The sequence below is a fragment of the Gobio gobio genome (genome assembly GCF_949357685.1).
Source record: "Gobio gobio genome assembly, chromosome: 24".
NCBI classification, from domain to species: Eukaryota; Metazoa; Chordata; class Actinopteri; order Cypriniformes; family Gobionidae; genus Gobio; species Gobio gobio.
In genome coordinates this window covers 27,709,265-27,730,249 of record NC_137120.1, presented here as the reverse complement: position 1 = coordinate 27,730,249, position 20,985 = coordinate 27,709,265, and the positions used below count along the sequence as shown (strand labels likewise).

Below are 20,985 nucleotides of genomic sequence, written 5' to 3'. Positions count from 1 at the left end.
ATAAACAATCACTAAAAATTCTTGATAAGAGATCAATTAATTTTCATCATTGTTCTATACAAAAGTATAATTTGCTAAGTTGGGAAAACCTGATCAAATATGTAGATGTTTGTCTTATGTTTAAGACATAGCATGTCTTCTCGATTAGAACAGTATGTAAACAGAACAACTGCATATCTTCCACAAGGGGTGGAGAAATAGGGGACTATATAATTCCGCTCAGAAAAATTTAGTCAATCTGTATTTTCAGTCAGAGCAGCAAGCGAATGGAACTCCATCCCATCAACAATTATAAATCTGTATACATATGGTTCTTTTAAATTTAATAAAAAAAATGGTTAGTTACAAATCAGCACAGTCAACAGTATCTCAATATTTTGCTCCTCTTAGTCTTATTTAGCACAATATGTTTAGATGTTTAGATAAACTTTTTCTGTTAATGTAAATGTATTATTATTATTATTATTATTTATATGTGGGATTATGTTCCTGTTTTTATTTTATATTTTTTTGTTCTTATTTTTCCGTTTCCTTTTTTCTCTTTCTCTCATTTCTCTTTTTGTGTGTGCTATATTTGATGCTCTGTTCTTGTTTTTAGGTTGACTTTTTAACACTTCTGAAAAATAGCCCTTTGTGCTAATTCTGGCACATTTACATTCATGTTTATTAATATGCACAGCCCCTGTAAATAAATAAATAAAATACTGAGAACTACTATATACAGATTTATAATAAATGTGAATAATGCAAAATATATAATTAATCCAAAAGTGAAGGTCATAATAACCCATTAGTAAGGACTCAATTATTACCAAATCCTTCAGAAGGAATTACTAATTATTTGGATCAGTATTCTAAAGTGGAAAAGCATTATAACCCTCTCGAATGAAGTCATTGTATAAGCTTTTAAGGTTATTCTAAAGTTTTGGATAATGACTGAAGTGTTACATCCTTCTAAAGTAATTACTAATTATTTGGATCAGTATTTTAAAGTGAAGATCATGGTAACCCACTATCAAAATCTGTCAGAAGCCATTACTATCCAAAAACTTACAAAAAAACCTAAAGCTTTAGTCATTACTAGAAAGTTATCATGTTATATAATACTGATCCAAATAATTAGTAATTACTTCTAAAGGATTTGGTAATACTTGAATCATTAATAGTGGGTTACTATGACCTTCACTTGGTAACACTTTAGAATACTGATCCATCATTGATGAATAACTACACAGGAACAAATGAGTAATGCATTATTAACACTCTATAACTATTAACATACAAGAAACTCTGATTAGTAAATGAGTAAGTAATAGTGCTTTGTTGAATGTGGTAGTTCACTATTAGCTAATTGAAAAAAATTCAGTCCTCCCAGAGGACTACTATGAACTGCTTTATAATTAACATGAATAATGTATAATGTATAATTCATTCTAAAGTAAAGGTAATGGTAACCCACTAGTAATGATTCAGGTATTATTAAATCGGTAACCCTTTACAATAAGGTTGTATTAGTTAACATTAGTTAATGCATTAGTTAATATGAACTAACAAAACCTCTGTTCAGCATTAGTTCATCTCTGTTAACGTTATTTAATAAAAATCCAGCAGTTCATGGTTTGTTCATGTTAGTTCATGCATTAACTAATGGTAGCAAGATTTTAATAATGCATTAGTAAATGTTGAAATTAACATTAACAAATATAAATAAATGCTTTATAAGTGCAGTTATTAGTTCATGTTAACTAATGTTAACTAATGAACCTTATTGTAAAGTGTTACCTTTAAACAGAAGGAATCACTTATTATTTGGATCAGTTTTCTAAAGTGAAAAACACGATAACTTTACGTTTTATTATTATGTCTGTGCTTTTACTTTCAGTTTGTTTGTTTTATTGATTAAAGTCTTGTTGAATGTTTGCCGGTTCCCAGAACAAAGAACTGTGTTACAAGGAATTAGTTATTTTAGTTTTCTAAAGTGAAGATCATGGTGACCTGTGATTACTTAAGTGTTACTATATCCAAAACCTTACAAAAACTCAAAAGTTTTTTACTTCAAAAGTTTTACTTCAGTAATTAGAGAGTTATTATGTTTTTCACTTTATAATACTGATCCAAATCATTAGTAATTCCTTTGGAAAGATGTAGTAACACTTGAGTCATTAGTGGGTTACTATGACCTTCACTTTAGAATTACTTATACATTATGCAATATTCATGTTAATTATGAATCTGTATATAGTTCTCAGTAGTTCTCTTGGAGTTGAAAAAAATAGTTATTGATTTGCTAATAGTGAACTACCACATTTGACTAAGCACTAAGCACTATTACCAACTTATCTAGGTTTCATTCACAGTAACTGCCTTTCATAAAGCCCTTACTATCATAATCTCTTCTCATTCAATTTAATACATGTGTCTATTATTTAATCCAACTGATCTTAATGGTTAATCAATGAATCATTTGATACACCTATAGACCAGGTTGATAGATATTGATTCTATAGACATAGTTTCTACTTTGTTTGCAATGTCCGATATGGATAACATTATAAGCAATTTATCTATAACCACTATGTTCAAAGTGTGTAAACTCTACATTATGGGGACAAAATATCATCATAAAGATGACAATATTCTAAATCCTTGTCCTTGTGGGGACATTTTTTGTCCCCATGAGGAAACAGGCTTATAAAGTGCAGAACATTTTGTGAAATGAGTAGGTTTAGTGTAAGGGGAAAGAATATACAGTTTGTACAGTATAAAAACCATTATGTCTATGGAGAGTCCCCACAAAGAAAGTGAATTAGACATGTGTTTGTGTGTGTGTGTGTGTGTGTGTGTCAGAAAGATTTGCAATTTGTGATCATAGAGCCGAATAGAGTATAAGGCAGAGGAAATAGTCAATGATGATGTAACATCAGACTGATCAGAAATGCATCAGAAGGGAGACAGATGGCATCAAATACAGCATTTTACATTACAGTAGGCTATGCCATGTGATACTGTAAACAGAATACATGGTAGAGACTGCAACATTATACTGTAACTCACCCGTATAAAGGCTAACTACAGTATAGATTCAGTCATATGGCACAGTGGGAACATTTAGTGTATTGGCAGCAAAATATAGCCCAGAACCTCATGGCTGTGTCATCGCACCTTTTGATAACACACTGAATAGATACTATTACAAACATTATGGATTCAATTACATAAGTTAGGTAATGTGTAAGTGTATTTTCCAATGTGGTATCTGTAGCCTGTGTTCCTGTAGATAATTCAGCAACACGGTTTTTGATTTGAAACATGTTTTTTGCATTGTTTGCTGTTGAATGAATGAAATTGAAAGAAAATCATACTGTTGTGTCTCGTGATTAAACCAAATGTTCTCACTACATATTACAATAATCTATTATTAACCCCCATGGAGCTGCGTGGAGCACGTTATTTGATGGACAGATGCTTTTTTATGGACTTCAAAAACAGAGCAACAATTACTGCCATTATAAAGCTTGGATTAGCCAGAACATTTTTTATATAACTCTGATTGTATTCGTCTGAAAGAAGAATGTCATATACACCTAGGATGACTTGAGGGTGAGTAAATCATGGGCTAATTTTCATTTTTGGGTGAACTATCCCTTTAACTAACGAGGGTAACCTAGGAAACAGACAAGTGGCGGGAAACTAAGACAAAGGAACATGTGACAAAATCAAAACACAAAGACCAAACAGACTTGTGACATTAGTGACGTAACAATGTAATTGATACAATCTGTATTTGAAGTGTCAAGTTACTTTCAAAAGGTGATTTTGATTGCTTCTATCAGTGTTTATATTTGAACTATACACTTTTATCCCAGTGCTTCTGTGATCATTTGAAAATTGTAATAATGATACTGTGTTGTTGAAAAAGACTGTGAAGCAGCTTCGGACCTAAACATGACAACTGCTCTCTCTGGTTCAGCGCCAACACAGATTTGAATGTCCTGGTATGATTTTGTCACAGGTTTTGTTAATGGTAATGTAATTAATTTGTCGTTTTGGAATAAGATCACATGGGTGTTTGAATCGAGATTGAATCGATTTTTTGAACAATTAATCGTATATATTAAAGAGATTAAAGAATAACAAAAAAAAAACAATTTTCTTCTTATATTAAGCATAAGGAGAAAAAAAATCTAAAACCTATACTATCATTTTGTTTCATTATGATGACTGCGCAGTCATTGATAAGTCACTGTATATGACATCACTGTATCACTGATGTTGCTAGGTGATGATCTCACAATGACATCACTCCACCAGCTCTGATGGACAAAAGAGGAACAGATGTGGAACATCAGATTCTGAGACATACAAATAAAAAGACATTAATACATTTACAACAATGTTTTTGACATTGAATCTCTTACAGTAGATTCTCTATTCATAATTCCTCACCTTCACTTTAGTTTTCAGTTTGGTTTTGAGATTTGATGCATTCTGATGAAAAACCTGTTGAATATAATTTAATAATGAATATAATACACATTCTTATAATCTGAATTCATATCATTATATTCACTGTACGTCATGCAGTTGTGAATTTCACTGGATGTTTTACTCACCACATCCACAGAGCCGCTATTATGAGAAACTGAGGTAAAAACACCAGCAGAATGACTGTATAATGGCTGAACGCTGCGCTGTCCACTGGATCTTCACAATACAAAGAAGTGAATCATGACTATCAGAGAAACAATCATTTGACACTGAAGCACATGAGTATCATGAGAGATGTGTAACCTTCTTCTGGACTTGGAGTGATCTGGATTTCTAGCATAAAACACGTTCAGATACACTCAAAAATCAAGATATACTTATGATATTAAAACACTTATACCATGGTCTGTCTGAATACTTGATTCTGATTGGCTGGAAGGTGTGCAATTAAACCGTTTTAATTATTGTTCTATATTAATGCGCTGTTTTCAATGAAGCGCACACACATAGGCCCATGTCACTCGCACACAAAGAGCGGAGATCGCGCTGCGCACACACACAAGCATTCAGGAGCACAGAAACTTGTTATCTTTTTACACAAAGTGCAAATAGCGTGCCTTGTTGGCAAGCGCTATTTACACTAGCTCCGCCCAACAATGTCTTTAAAAAGTTTTAAATATGGATAAATATGGATAATATAACTCTGATTGTGTTCGCCTGAAAGAAGAATGTCATATACACCTAGGCTTGAGGGTGAGTAAATTATGCCCTAGTTTTCATTTTTGGGTGAACTACCTCTTTAAGGCTCATGGAACTAGGTTTTGACGTGATCGACCTGGGTTCAAATCAGCCTTTTGCTGAGTTCACTCTTCTCTCTTTTCACATCACATATCACATCGGAAAGGCATTTACTTTAAATAAAAATGAAGAAAATGTTCTAAAAGTGGAAACAAGGTGCCTAAAGAAATGTTTAATAATAATACAAGTATTTATTGGGTAGGGTTAGGGGTAGGTGTACGGAGGTATTTTATTGTCCCATTAAGGCGGCATGCATTTAATAATTTTAATAAATATACTCATTTACACTGTTGTTATTGCATCCTGTTAATGTACAACAATACTGAGGTGCAAATAGTATGTATCTGTCAAAATAACGTTTAAATAGCAATTACTATTTACACATATTGCAAAGAACTGCTACTTTTACATGGTGTAAATAGAATATATCACTATTTTCACTTAGTGCAAATAGCCACTGCCTATCAATACCGCCCCGCGACTTTTAGTAATACAATAGCTAAGCTACTGGATCACTACATTATATTTCTCAGCAACGAGGGGGTTACATCGCTGTTTTGAGGTAATTAACGCACATCTTCATTGTAAAGATAGACGTTCAAAAGACGTGGGTACAACTCTCTCTTTAAATCTCTCTCTCTCTAATTAATTCAAATAAATGCAATTTTTCACACTTTCAAAACGGCCAAAATGCTAGATTTCATGAGCCGTAACTGAAAATACAGTAACTGTCAGCTTAACTCTTCCATTCAAATATTTTGTTGCAAGCATCATTAAATGACCATGGTATAAGTGATACTTATACATTATGAGAGATGTGTTACCTCCTTCTGGATTTCATAATACAGAAGTTCAGATACACTCAAAAAACAAGGTACACTTATGATATTAAAACACTAATTACATATCAAGCACATCATCTTAATGATGCAATCACTTCACACAAAAGCACATGTATCATGAGAGATGTGTTACCTCCTATAACACAGGAATACTCTTGAAGCTCTTCATTGCTGACTGAGTCCAGGTACAGCTTGTTGTCTTTAGTGAATCCATCCGTTACCTGCCGTCCGTTCTTGTACCAGATGTAAGTATGTTTGTCGTTCAGAGTGCATTTAGTTGAGCAGCTTAATATCACTTCCTGTCCCTCTGATATAATGTTTGGGCTGCTTATCACCTGTGTATCTGAAAAACAGAGATGAAGAATGTTCAGGCCTATCATTACAGAAAAACCTCATATGTAAAGCAAAAACTTTTATATAACAGCACTGTAGTTTTTGCTTGTGAACAGATTAAAATTCATCATGATCAGTTACAGTACCTGTGACAGTAAGAATGACTCCAGGTGATCCAGAGTATTTTCTTCTTGTGTCAGTGATGATCCTGAATCGATATTCTCCAGAGTCGTTCATCTTGAGCTCTTTGATTCTCAGTGTGTTCCCCACATACTCCACACGACCAGCAAACTGATGCTCCTCACGCAGATCCTTGATACTCCAAGACCGACCGTAATGCCAGAATGTTTTATTTACAGTATAACCAGAGGGATGTGAGTATGTGCAGGAAATGTCTACTGTTGAGCCCATCAAAGCACAGACTCTTCTAGAGGTGTAAGTCACATCCCAGCAGTGATCATTAGAAATGCCTGAAACAGTCATAGAATCCTGCTGTGAAAATCATAATCAATGCCTGTTCACACCAAGATGAATGTTTGTCGAAAATCAGGAAAGTCTACAGGTGTGGGTATTGGGTAAGGCCTTTTAAATGACACACTTTGATTTGAACAGACAAATTGCATAAGGAATTTGCAATTAATTTTCATAATGAATATTCATCTTGACATGAAAAAAACTTTAAACGCGTCTGCATACTGTATAATCATGTATGAACACTGATATTATATTAGTGCTTATTAAATAAACATATAAAGTATCACACTCACACACAGGAGGGGAGTAATTCCTAAAATATGCGGTAAGAAAGCAGGAGTAACTGCCATCAGCTTCATTGGGAACAATAATGCTTCTGGAATTTTTTTCTATATATTGTCCATTTTTTTTCCAGTAGTATTTCTGCGGTCTGGATGTCAAATCACAGGAAGTATCACAGGTCAGTTTTCTCTGATCTGTAGATGCAGGATTCATCCTCACCTGCAGGACTGAATTAAAAAAATACAAAACATTTAATCACAAATTAAAGCAGCTGAACTGACCAGAATCTAGACTCAGTTTCACCTGTGACTGTTAGTTTGACAGCGACTGAGCTGATACGTTCAACTCCATTCTCCATGATGAACATGAGCTGATATTCTCCAGAGTCTCTCTCTCTCAGGTGTGTAATTGTGAGTGTTGAACGGTTGTTTACGGCCTCCTGCTTCAACCGTCCTGAGTAGTCCAAGTCTAAAGTCAAATCTTCAGGTTCATCCTTCCTTCTCCAGTTTGAACTCTGTTTCGGGCTCAACCAGAACACAGTTTTGATGGTGATGTTGGAATAAAAACATCTCAGCTGCACAGTGGTTTCCCTCAGAGCACAAACGTCTTTACATCTCACAGAGAGATGGTCCAATGATAGAGAACCTGATGAAAAAGTAACCCTTAGACCAAAAAGTTTGCATTAATGAAGGAAAGATCCTCATATGACAAACCACATGACAGCAGTGCAGGCAACTCTCCTATTTAAATACATTTTGATAAGATATTGATACACTACAATGCATTAACACAATAATCTTACCTGTGATGTGTATAAGTAGGATGAGTGATACGAGTCTGAAGTCCATGCTTGAATTTGTACAGACTTCAAAAAAAAAAAAAAAAATGTAGAGAACACAATTTCAAATCATATATCTATCTCAATAACTTTTAAACTTTTTAAAGTTAGAACATGGTTAAGGAAATGTTAATTTGGCAGCTTTCTTAAAACAAATTTAAAGATTTCAAGATTTCAAGATTTCAAGATTTCAAGAGTTTTATTTGTCACATACACAGTTATATACACAATATACAACTGGCAGTGAAATGTAAACAGGTCCGCTCCATGGACAGTGCAAATAACAGTTACAAGAAATTAAAATAGAAATAGAATAAAATTAGAATAAAAAGTATTAACATAAGTAGGATTATAAATAAATCAAGTAAAGATAAAAATTGGAAATAAGATAAAATAAAAATATAAAAAATATGTGGATATGATAAGTGAGATAAACTGTAGACTTAAAAATAAGTGGTTAACATAAAATATATATATATATGTATATATAAAGAAGTATAATGTGCAAGGTTTATTACAGGTTGTTACACAGTAACAATAGGAACGTAAAGTGCAGTGCAATGGCAGTATGTGGATGTTAATGTTAAAACTGGATGTTTATGTGTGTGCGGGGGTGAAGTGAAGTCACGTGACTGAGTTCAGGAGTCTGATGGCCTGGGGGAAGAAGCTCCTCCTGAGTCTTTCAGTCTTTGCCATCAGGCTACGGAAGCGCTTACCAGATGGCAGCAGGGTGAAGTGAGAGTTTGCAGGGTGATTAATGTCTCTGATGATTTTAGTAGCTCTACCTCTGCAGCGTTTGGTGTAGATGTCCTGCAGAGACGGGAGAGCTGAGCCTGAGATGCGCTCGGATAAGCGCACCACTCTTTGCAGGGCTTTGCAGGGCTTTGGAATCGTGACATTTACATATAAATACTGACACGTTACAAATTTATCCAGCTATGTTCCAGTTCCAGTGCTGTTGCCAAAGTTCTGTCAGGGTCAACCAGGCAAAACAGATGATCTTTCTTCCTTCCTTTTTCTGAAGAAAAGCTCTAGCCACTTGTAGTTGGTCAGTTGCAGGTCACTACCCACTACATGAGCATCTTCATGTTTTAGAGCTTCAAGTTCACTTTTAGGCTTTACGTTTCCTACACATTTCAAATTTACAGAAAATTGTTTGTTGATTTTATACGGTTTAGAAAACCCTTACACCATAAAAGTTCATTCAATGATTTAATGAAATGTCATGTTATGAAAATGTATTAATTCATAAGCATTACGTTTTGGGGAGTCGCACCTCATGACATTTTACAACCTAAAACAATCTTCCTTTTTCATAAACAGATCAAAATTTCTGATATTTAGAGATAGGTAGATCTTTTACTAAAATCTGTTGCATTATACGCCAAGACAGTTGGATAATGTTAGTGTTGGGTCCGAGTCCACCTTAGTCGAGTTCGAGTCAAGTCCAAGACTTAAACAATCAAGTCCGAGTCCAAGTCCGAGTCCAAAAGGGGCCGAGTTGGACTCAAGTCCGAGTTCTTATCGGCCGAGTCCGAGTCGAGTCCGCCCGAGTCCAGAGTGTAATTAAATTGAAAAAAGATTAGAAATTGCTATTGTAAATTTTTATCTTCTATTAACATTTTAACCTTTCAAAACCAATGGCAAAATAAAATTTAACAAAAAATACCACTATTACATCTAGACATTGCCATTTAACATTTTTATTTTGTCAACAGATCAACTAGTTTCCAATCAAAATGGTTTCAAACAATAGAATGGACATAGATATATGTAGAACTTTAATTATTACAAGTGCAAGAAAAACACAAATTAACCTGTTTTATTGTATTTCAATTATTTAATGCCTCTGGTATCACCAAATGTTTGGGGGTGGGCGATACTAAAATCTTATTTCACGATAATTATATATTTTCTCAAGTAGGATTATTCAAGAGGGAATAAATACTATAGAAATTGAATAAAACACTTTAATGTAAAATAAAACAAACTTCGCTGTATTACATGTACAGTGATTCTTATTAAATTTACTAAAGTTAGTCAGGAGTGAGTGAGTGAGTGAGTGAGTGAGTGATTTTCTCTTTGTCTTTTGTTGTTTTATTAACATTAAAGGGATAGTTCACTCAAAAATGAAAATTCTGTCATCGATTACTCACGCTCAAGTTGTTTTACACCTGAATAAAGTTCTTTCTTCTGTTGGACATAAAATATATTTTGGAGAATGTCGGAAACCAACCAGTTGGTCCCATTGTAGGAAATAATAATATGGATGTCAATGGCTACCATTCAACTGTTTGTGTTCAACAGAAGAAATGAATACAGGTTTGGAACAAAATTAGAATGAGTAAATAATTACATAATTTTAGAGGTGAACTGTCCCTTTAAGGACAAGTGTCAGCGTGTTCACTATAGGCTGCGCTGCTGTCAATTTAAGACCTCTACACAAAGACTTCTTGCCTGCCGGTGTGGTGCAGTAAAATCACAGGCGGGGAGGCGTTCATTAATTTCTTATCTTAGTTTTATGCCGGTTTGTTGTTACACATGACGCGGACTCAACTGCACTCGGGATATTTTCCAAGTCCAAAATGTCCAAGTCCGTGTCAAGTCCGAGTACAAATTCACCCGAGTGCGTGACAAGTCCGAGTTCATTCAAAATTGGACTTGAGTCCGAGTCCAAGTCCGAGTACCCCAACTCTAGATAATGTATTTATTTATTTAAATAGGCCTACCTGTTATGCCAGCTGAAATGGCTTTGTTGAGAGTTTGGTACTAATATAATATTTATGATTTATATTTTACATGCAAACAATTTGTCTTCTGGTCCCAAATGGTAATAATCCACTTTATTTAACATTCATTTACAACCATATAATGTGTCATTAATTGGTTATACACAACATAAATCTAAATAATATCACATCAAGTCACAGGGTAATCAGTTATGTCATCATATATGACATCGACGTGATGTTGATGCTGCTGCAGACAGTCCTGGATGGTTTGAATGACTGTTGCTAGGCGGCGATCAAGAGCGGAAAGATGTGGCTCAGTGAGGAGGGGTGCCACCGCTCCAAGAGGATCCTGAGACAAAGATGCACGCATGACATCACTCAACCGATACGGCGGTAGAGAGAGCAGACGTAGACGGAGCAACGTGGAACGACGGACCCTGAGGGGAAGAATGAGGAAATATGAAGCAGATAAAAAAAACTCAACACCCATAACTGTTACTTATGTAACACTCTACCTGCAGCACTGCACAAGTGGAGCCAAAATAGAAGGTTCATCTTTGGAGTGACGTCCAAACCTATAACACGCACATCAGTTACAAACAGATAACATCATCAGAAAACCTGTTGGACTATTGGTTTTGAATACTCACGCTCTCCCATTGTCTAAATGTATGAGAAATGTGTCATTGCCAAACTTCTCAAATGTTTCATAGTGGTGCCTATCCATGTTACCTGAAGATAGATGGTAAGTATAAGAAAAACAAACAAAAAAGAGAGTCAGATAAAGTGTAGTATGACAGTTTACATTAGCTTAAAGGGTAACTTCAGTGATTTAGCATTAGGCATTGTATCAGTAGAAACCCGGTAGTATATTCAAATGATGGTACTTTCCCCCCTCATATCCCCCTGAGCCAAAAGAATTATGCATTTTATTTCTGGAAAAAATCCTCTGATGGCGCAAATATCGTCATTTTGCGTCATCGGAGGATTTTAAGGCCAGAGGCTAAACACTACAGCCACTAGATGGAGCTGGTCCGCATGTTATCAACCCGCCCATAGGGGAGAGATCTCACGCACAGACATTCATAACGGATCGATACAGAGCAAAGTGAGTGTTTCAACTTTTCAATTAATTCCTGTGATAGTTTAGCTTCCATATGCGATCAGAAAACGTGCCAGACTGCCGCTTAACGTTTCCTCAGCTAAGTTCTTCGTGATGAATGAAATCTGACACTGCTGCGTCTGTGACGTGACTTTAGTTCGGCTCACTCATACTTTATTGAAAAGACACGTTCAGTTTTTAATTGTAGTGTTTATTCTCTAACTGAACGAAATGATTGTATTAATATGAAGATCCAAACGACGGTGTACGGAGTGGCCTCGTATGGCAGCGAAGCAAGTGCATTCTGGGAGTTGTTGTCTTTCATCCACATGAGACAAAAATACATTTTCTGTCTTTTCTCAGTCTAGAAGGCACCAAATTCAAAAATAATTTCACATTTCTACTACATAAATGACCCAGTTTAAATACAAAGCTTAAAGGGTTAGTTCACCCAAAAATTTAAATTCTGTCATTAATTACTCACCCTCATGTCGTTCGAGACCCGTAAGACCTCCGTTCATATTCGGAACACAAATGAAGATATTTTTGTTGAAAGCTGATGGATGAGAAAGGCTTCAGATAGGCCTCCATTGGCATTCAGTACACTTATACTCCCAAGACCGATAAAAGGCACTTAAAACGTTGTTACAAAGTCCATCTCACCACAGTGACTCTACAATAATCTTACGATGCGACGACAATAGTTTTTGTGCGAAAAAAAAATCTAAATAACACCTTTATCCAACTTGTTACTGCCTTCCGTGTGTGCCTCCACGACGCATGCGCGAGAATATGACGCAGATCCGGCGTTCGGACACATGACCCAGAAGCGATTTGTTTACAAGCAGAGGAAGACGCGCGTGTCTAAGCTGTTGGATTCTACATTGATTGTGCTTTAGGTCTCGGCGTAGTGCTCAAAATGGGGCTTAAGTGTGCATTTCATGGATTCCCGAACCCCAGCGCTACGTCATATTCTCGCGCATGCGTCGTGGAGGCACACGCGAAAGGCAATAACAAGCTGGATAAAGGTGTTATTTTGATTTTTTTTTGCGCATAAAAACTATTGTCGTCGCATCGTAAGATTATTGTAGAGTCACTGTGGTGAGATGGACTTTGTAACGACGTTTTAAGTGCCTTTTATCGGTCTTGGGAGTATAAGTGTACTGAATGCCAATGGAGGCCTATCTGAAGCCTTTCTCAGCCATCAGCTTTCAACAAAAATATCTTCATTTGTGTTCCGAATATGAACGGAGGTCTTACGGGTGTCGAACGACATAAGGGTGAGTAATTAATGACAGAATTTTCATCTGTGGGTGAACTAACCCTTTAATGCTAAATCACTGAAGTAACCCTTTAATGAAAGTCAACAGGGTCCAAAATTATTGTATGTCAAAATCTTCTGTGATCCACAAGTTTTGGAACAACATATTGAAAAGAAAAAAAAAAAAGTAGTACTGGCCTAACATTTTGAATTATTATCATTATTCATTACATCATTCATTAGCACCCACAACCTCGCTATGATAAGGCCCATGGTAGGGACCAACGGCACCTAGTCCTGTAGAATGCGGGCTTGTGCTAAAGAGGAAAGGACGTGCAGGATGGTGGGCATGCAACAGCAGGGAGCATGGACAAAATGGGAGGGTGCACTGGAGAAGAAGTTCTCCTGGACCGAGATCTGGCAGGCAGATCCCCAGTGGATCAATTTCTTGGTCCGAGCAGTCTATGATGTCCTTCCTAGCCTGGTAAATCTCTACATTTGGGATAGGAATGACTCAACAGCATGTCCTCTGTGCCCCAGGAGGAGTTCCGTTGAGCACATCTTAAGCAGCTGCCCAACAGCCCTGGGGGAGGGCCGCTACCGCTGGTGGCACAATCAAGTCTATTGCAGGGTTCGTCTCCAAAGCTATGGCCAACAATAAGCATGGATGCCAGCCTGCCACAGGAGGAACATCACGTTTATCAAAGCCGGGGAGCAGCCACATTCACAGCCCAAGCCGGCAGCTGGGCTCTTCCCCTCAACTTTGGATTGAGAGCTTCAAGTCAATCTGGGGCGGTTGCTCAAGTTCCTGGTCCACATTTTGGCAACTGGATCGAGGCCAGACTCGGTGATAACATCAGTCACTTTGAAGCAGGTGCTCTTGATAGAGCTTACAGTTCCCTGGGAGGACCGCATAGAGGAGGCAAATGAACGGAAGTGGTCCAAGTATAAGGAGCTGGTGGAGGAGTGCAGAAGGGCGGGCTGGAAGACATGCTGTGAGCCCATTGAAATTGGGTGTAGGGGCTTTGATGGTTGGTCACGGTGTAAGGTCTACACGCTGCTAGGCATTACTGGGGCTGTGAAGAGAAAAGCCATCAAGTCCGCTATGGAGGCTGCAGAAAGGGCCTCCAGATGGCTGTGGCTTAAGAGAAGCGATCTGTGGGCCAGTGCTGCTGGGACACAAGTCAGGGTCTGATCAACCCTGGCTGGGTCACCTGGGTGAGAGCGTATGATGTTGATAGACCAGAAACATCGCTGAAGATGTGTCCTAGTGCATCCTATGATGCATCTTTGACAGTATATGCAACAGTTCATTACATATACCCTGGTACTGACATGCTACACCAGGGTATTTCAAAGAATGTCATGATTCGAGTTCATATTATACATAGAAAACCATGGTACATTTTTATAATGTTCACCCTTTGAGTCATCTGAACTGATCCATTACTTACTCATGAGAAAGTCCAGAATGCTCATGTCAATCAGATCCACCAATCGAGTGCCTTGGTCATAGGGAGGAGACTTTCTTACTGAGTCACAGTAGTTGGTATCTGTCTCCCACCTGTTACAGAAATAATCATTGGTTAGCTACTGTGGTATCTCCATTGTGAAACACACACTGTACACGTGCGTATAAAAAAAACACAACAAAGAGGATATTTTGAAAGTCAGTGGGGTCCAGAAAGCAGCTTTGGACCCCATTGACTTTCACTGTATTAGGGGGACAAATTCTGTTGTGTTCAACAGAAGATTTAGAATGACATGAGGGTGAGTAAATAATGACACATTTTCATTTTTGTGTGAACCATCCCTTTAAATAACACAAACACACGCTCCACCCACAGAGCCAGATTGCTTCGGCTGTAGGACCGCTTCCAGGGGCTCTTCCACGAGCGGCGCTGTGCCAACGACAGGTCTGGCAGCATAGCAGCCAAAGACCCCTCAATCATGATGGGACGCCCACAGAGAGCATGCTCCGTGGAGCAGTAATAGGAACACTGACCGTAAAAACACACATTCCCCACTGCAGAAAGAGAAAGACAAATGGTGACTTACAAATGCATCATGTTTCAGAAGAAGCGATGGAGGAAGATATGAGTCAAGTGGGACAAACCTGGGGAAGTGAAAAATGTTGTGACCAGTTTATGGTCAGTGGTGATGTCTTTGATCTCTTTTATTACATTAATAAGCCTGCCAACCACTGGAGGCACCCTCCTGAAACCCAGTATCCTTATTGTGATAGAGAAAGAGTTCAGATGTTCAGAATAGAATACAGAATGTGCAGTATAATGCCTAAGCTAGTATGTAAAATAGCAGAAAATATTCAAAAGTTAACAGTTTCATTATTACAACTGTTGGGGGTAACACATTACAAGTAATGCAAGTAATCATATTACTTTTTTCAAGTAAATAGTAAAGTAACACATTACATTCAAATTGACAACACAATATCCAAGTTACTTTTTGAAATAAGTAACACAAGTTATTTTGTTTTCCTATTTATTGACTGACACATCTGTCCCCATGTTAAAAGAAATCAGGAGTACGTTTTGTGTGTAGTGTGAATATGATGGTTATTGCAGTAACCATAATTTTAAGGACTAAATTTGAGTATGCATTTGCTAATTTGTAAATTTGCATTTCCTTCATCATGAGACCTATTATTTTTTACCTTTTGGTGTGAAAGGACCTTTACATTTGCCAAAAATATAACTTTTTTGAATTAAAAACAAACAAGCAAGCCCAGCTCAGGTGAGGATAAGTAACGCAAATGTGACAAAACGCATTACTTTCCATAACAAGTAACGCAATTAGTTACTTTTTACGCATTACTTAAAAAAAAAACATTCCCAAACACTGCTTATTACATGATCAACTTTTGATTACTGGATAAGGATTTTTATCGTTAAAAATCATTTTTGATTCAGAGGGAATCAAATCGGTTTAACTGATTCACTGAAAATAACTGACTCATAAATGCAATTCACTTACAAATAAATTATATGGCTGTACATGTAACATGAAGTGTCTCTTACCTGTCCAGGTGGAAGGCTGCGATTTCAGCATTGTGTCTCTCGAAGTCAGAGAAATAATACAGATTCACATTGGTCTCCTCATGACGTTCCTGTCTTCAGTTAAATGAGAATGATCTTGAATTACATTAACATATCTGAGCTGCTTTACTGTTACCGTACAATATCTAAAGGGTTGCTCAATAGAACAACAACTGCACAATTTTGCATTCCACTGTACGGCATTGTCATTGTTTTTCATAGACCCTTTTCACAGACTGTGATGACGCGTTTTAACGGTCATCAATATCGTAAATCCTGCAACGTTTTTTTGTATTTTCATTTTGTTTTTTAAATTTATGTACATTTATAACACGTATACTTTGTATTTTATTACTTTTGCATCACATGCTGCTGTGAGGGTGTTTAGTAATAGCGTCTATGGGAGTGATGGTAAAAATATATTTCTCTCTTTTTACTGCCGTTATTAATCTCCCTCTATTTTTTCCCTCTTTTTGAAAGTTCTGAAATCACTATTGTGGCGTTTTTCTTTTGCTATTTCAGCAAATGTGAACACAAAAAAAATATTTAATGTATTATCTCATTCACAGCTATAATATTTAACCCAACTATGACGACTTCCGCTCTGAGAAACCCGGAAATCTGTCTAGCACGTTTATAAACAACAATAATGGAAAAGAAGTGTAGCAGAATGCAAATACTGTACTTATGCATTCTGTATGAACAGCCCCTTAGTTCTTAGTGTAAAGTGATCTAAAAGTCTGTGGTTTAAATCAAAATGTCTCACTCATTATAGCACTGAATGCTTTTAGTAATTAATAAGCAAATAAAAGATGTCTCTAGCAAACAGGCACTTAAACTACTCATATACATACACAAATAGACAAATAATGATTTGTTGTGCAAAGAAGCACATGCTTGGGTCTCACTTCATGGGTTTGAAGAGCGCTTGTCCATAATTACGAAATGACATCACCAACTTCAGCTGCGTTCCACCTGATTTTTGCACTGTAAAATATCACAAAAACCTGTAAATGAGACTTTATATCTAACAATTACAACTTTAATTCTCACATTTGCAACATTTGTTCTTATAATTTTGACTTTCAGTCTCAATGTTGCGACTTCTCGTTCATAAATTCTCTTTCCCATCTATATGCAATCTTATTTATTTTCATATCAACCTGGTCCAGTTCAATACTGAGCCAAGGGAATTTTCTTTAGCCCGTAACATCACCTGCCTAGATCTTCTACCGAGCTTTTCCCTACTTAACCTTCCTAAATCCTGTCATTTTGAGAATGTTTTAGCAGAAAACATCATGCGCTCATTTCCAGCAGCAGCATAGCTGTTAAATGCTGTTAAATCTATTTTGGCAGTTGCCATGGTTGAATTGCTTTTTAAACCTCACAATGTGATTTAACTTTAAACTTAGTCTCACAATTACTGGGATGTGGAAACTTCTATGCACCTCTCATCCACCTCCGTCCTTCTTTCTCAAATAAAGGCCTTGCCTTGCAAAATTTAAGGTCACCTACCTGCACTGACGATGCGGTGGGATGCCAGTTGCTGAGTCAGCGCTGACAGATTGGGATCTTTGTGCTGATACATCTGCCAGCGAGATATACCAAGGTGAAACCGGAGCCAAGGTGGATGTGTCTCAGTACTGGTGTTCCAGAGGATAGGATCATAACCGTCCTCATTAGCACTCACCCTAAGAAAGGGAATCACTTGTGTTTTTGTCTGTACAGTAGTCATAATTAAAGGTGAACCAAGTAATAATGTTTGTTTTGATGGCAGAAGTCTTGAACTTTAAACAGACATTTAGAGGCCAGGATGCAGCCTCACACAAAAATGTATGTCTTCGGTCATGATTATTTTGATTCAGAGTGATTCGAGAACCATTTATACTGAATCATTGGCCCTGTTTACACCTGGTATTAAGAAGTGATTTTGTCGATTGGATCACAAGTGGATGAATAAAGGTGTAAACGAAGTCTAAAATGTTTTGAGCTTTCGACCACTTCCAGAGGTAGTCGAAAACGCATTTGACCAGATTGCTTTTGTAGTGTAAATGCAGATGTGGTCAAATATGTTCGAACAGCCACAAAAGACGCCTACTCTCTGTAACCCCTCCTGTTGGAACCGCCCCGCTCCAAACGGGACTCGAACCCGGGTCCGCCAGCATGAGAGTCGGACGCTTTAATAAGGAGGCTAAAGGCTGCAACCTCTAGTGTCAGTCGCTAGAGCGTCTCTTGAGATCAGAGGAGTGAGGTTCACTCGCACAGCAGCTACTAGCTGGCCTCCGTTACACTCACCCCCCTAAACCTCACTCCCATCCAGGTCACGGCACCAATGTAACCCCTCCTGTTCGAACCGCCCCGCTCCAAGCGGGACTCGAACCCGGGTCCGCCGGCATGAGAGTCGGACGCTTTAACAAGGAGGCTAAAGGCTGCAACCTCTAGCGTCAGTTGCTAGAGCGTCTCTTGAGATCAGAGGAGTGAGGTTCACTCGCACAGCAACTACTAGCTGGCCTCTGTTACACTCACCCCCCTAAACCTCACTCCCATCCGGGTCACGGCACCAATGTAACCCATCCTGTTCGAACCGCCCCGCTCCAAGCAGGACTTGTACCCGGGTCCGCCGGCATGAGAGTCGGACACTCTCTCAAGGAGGCTAAAGGCTGCAACCTCTAGCATCAGTCGCTAGAGCGTCTCTTGAGATCAGAGGAGTGAGGTTCACTTGCACAGCAACTACTAGCTGGCCTCCGTTACACTCACCCCCCTAAACCTCACTCCCATCCGGGTCACGGCACCAATGTAACCCATCCTGTTCGAACCGCCCCGCTCCAAGCAGGACTTGTACCCGGGTCCGCCGGCATGAGAGTCGGACACTCTCTCAAGGAGGCTAAAGGCTGCAACCTCTAGCATCAGTCGCTAGAGCGTCTCTTGAGATCAGAGGAGTGAGGTTCACTTGCACAGCAACTACTAGCTGGCCTCCGTTACACTCGCCCCCCTAAACCTCACTCCCATCCGGGTCACGACACCAATGAAACCCCTCCTGTTCGAACCGCCCCGCTCCAAGCAGGACTCATACCCAGGTCCCCTGGTATGAGAGTCGGCCGCTCTAACAAGGAGGCTAAAGGCTGCAACCTCTAGTGTCAGTCGCTAGAGCATCTCTTGAGATCAGAGGAGTGAGGTTTACTCGCACAGCAACTATTAGCTGGCCTCCGTTACATCTCCACCTACTGACCTAACGCGTAAACATTATGGGAAGCACGCTAGCCAGACGGGATTTAAACTTTGTTGGCTGACGACAAAAGAAGTTTGAAGAAGTTGGGTTTAGTTTGAAGACGAAAAACGTAAGCACAATGTTCTCTCACCATTCCTGATTTCTAACACACACTCACAGCGTTCGGCGTGGTGTTGCGGCTGTCAGAGCAGAAAGGAAAGCTCCGTTGTTTTCCGTTGTCTCCTTTTGCATTCATGTGCAAATTGCGTGAGCTTTTTTTATTTCGCCGAATAGGTCGAAAGATCTGAAAAAGCCCATACATTTACATGCCCATAGACCCTCCCCTCGAAGAAATCAGGACAGAAGTGGTCGAAAGTGGACAAAAGAGACAAATAAAAACACCAAGTGTAAACGGGAATGTGTCTCCCTCATCTACTTGTGATCTGCTCGAACAAAACGCATATACAAGTAGGTTTTACTATATAGCCTGGATTAGAAGAAGCAAATCTACATGTAGCCAAATATAATACAAAATAAATGATGTCATATATTCCTCACCACTGCTGTGTGCTACTCCCTTCCTCTTTTCTTTTCGTTCGGACTTTCAGCAACAAATCACCATCAGGCACAGGTGGGGAGGGCATATTATACAGCGGGTGGGAGTACAGAGCCTCCAGTTTGGCAAGGTCGTCTGCTGCGCTGTCTATTTCCACCTCCAGGGTGTCACTTCCTGCAGCAGCCATTGTGTTTGTTGAAGTTGATGTATTCTGAATGAAGAAGCTGATGGAGGTCTGGATGTCAGGGTGCGAGCGGGGCTCACAAGATGTGTGGAACGTGGACAGGACAAGTGAAACCACAAGCAAATGCAGACTCAGGAAGACAATTAATAGCCACATACGCAATGTCTGTGAACGCCGACGTGTGCATAGTCGCATTGTACTGAAATGAGATGGCAAAAATAATTAATTTAAACTCTACAGTCGTCCGTATTAAAGAATATAAAGCAAAACATACCCGGCTTCCAGTTTAAGGTGTTTTCGTCTCCGTCTGCCTGGACTAAAAGGAAGCTCAGTTTGTCCTTTAGACCTTCATTCCCCTGTTTGCTCCCTTGCACTCGCTGTTTCTCTCAAACATTACAGAGGAGAGGTGCCAGGTTAGGCTGATCTGAATGGATGTGTTTACTTTCCCCCCTGCAACGTCTAGCACACATCAGAGCGGTGTATTCTCTAATCAGAAGAACCTGTATTGACTGTTAGGGGAGAGTGGGTAAACTGTGACACTTTTTACCAAAGTTGTCCTCTAGTCTCCTCCGACCCAGCACATTTGTTCACTCTTTTTCACATTGGAAATTGAGACACGATATGCAGCATTTTTAGTCCAGTAGTATCTTATAGAGGCTTTACAGTGATACCAAATGTTTGGGGGTTTGGCCATGAAAACTTTTAAATTCAGTTTTTACTTTTTAAAAAAACGCTGACATTCATACTGAATTATTTATTATTACTTCTTTTTTTATTATTTATTCATTATTTATAGATTTTTGTCATATGTTTCATATCTATAATTCATAT

At 38.3% G+C, this 20,985-nt stretch overlaps 2 protein-coding genes across 2 annotated transcripts; both read right to left on the bottom strand.

The window, feature by feature from the left end:
* Nucleotides 1–4,153: 4,153 nt before the first annotated feature.
* Nucleotides 4,154–6,925, bottom strand: LOC307120599 (sialoadhesin-like). Its single transcript, XM_079807707.1, has 5 exons — nucleotides 6,608–6,925; nucleotides 6,262–6,471; nucleotides 4,614–4,704; nucleotides 4,447–4,500; nucleotides 4,154–4,352 (listed from the first exon to the last, which is right to left on the bottom strand). The coding sequence occupies exons 1-4, from the start codon at nucleotides 6,870–6,872 to the stop codon at nucleotides 4,461–4,463; spliced, it is 606 nt and encodes a 201-aa protein (XP_079663833.1). The 5' UTR covers nucleotides 6,873–6,925; the 3' UTR covers nucleotides 4,154–4,352; nucleotides 4,447–4,460.
* Nucleotides 6,926–10,874: 3,949 nt separating this feature from the next.
* On the bottom strand, nucleotides 10,875–20,601 carry fam20cl (family with sequence similarity 20 member C, like). The gene is made up of 10 exons (XM_079807789.1): nucleotides 19,973–20,601; nucleotides 17,722–17,897; nucleotides 17,115–17,193; nucleotides 16,189–16,281; nucleotides 15,267–15,382; nucleotides 14,996–15,176; nucleotides 14,605–14,714; nucleotides 11,438–11,519; nucleotides 11,303–11,362; nucleotides 10,875–11,224 (listed from the first exon to the last, which is right to left on the bottom strand). The coding sequence occupies exons 1-10, from the start codon at nucleotides 20,347–20,349 to the stop codon at nucleotides 10,975–10,977; spliced, it is 1,524 nt and encodes a 507-aa protein (XP_079663915.1). The 5' UTR covers nucleotides 20,350–20,601; the 3' UTR covers nucleotides 10,875–10,974.
* Nucleotides 20,602–20,985: the final 384 nt, after the last annotated feature.

Coding starts and splice junctions, on each gene's coding strand:
- fam20cl (XM_079807789.1), bottom strand. CDS start 20,349: ATGCGACTATGCACACGTCGGCGTTCACAGACATTGCGTATGTGGCTA. Junction 17,898..19,972: donor GGGAGTAGCACACAGCAGTG/GTGAGGAATATA, acceptor TCCCTTTCTTAG/GGTGAGTGCTAATGAGGACG. Junction 11,520..14,604: donor CATTCTGGACTTTCTCATGA/GTAAGTAATGGA, acceptor ATCTATCTTCAG/GTAACATGGATAGGCACCAC.
- LOC307120599 (XM_079807707.1), bottom strand. CDS start 6,872: ATGGGCTCAACAGTAGACATTTCCTGCACATACTCACATCCCTCTGGT. Junction 6,472..6,607: donor AGTCATTCTTACTGTCACAG/GTACTGTAACTG, acceptor TCTGTTTTTCAG/ATACACAGGTGATAAGCAGC. Junction 4,705..6,261: donor GTATTCCTGTGTTATAGGAG/GTAACACATCTC, acceptor TGTATTGTGAAG/ATCCAGTGGACAGCGCAGCG.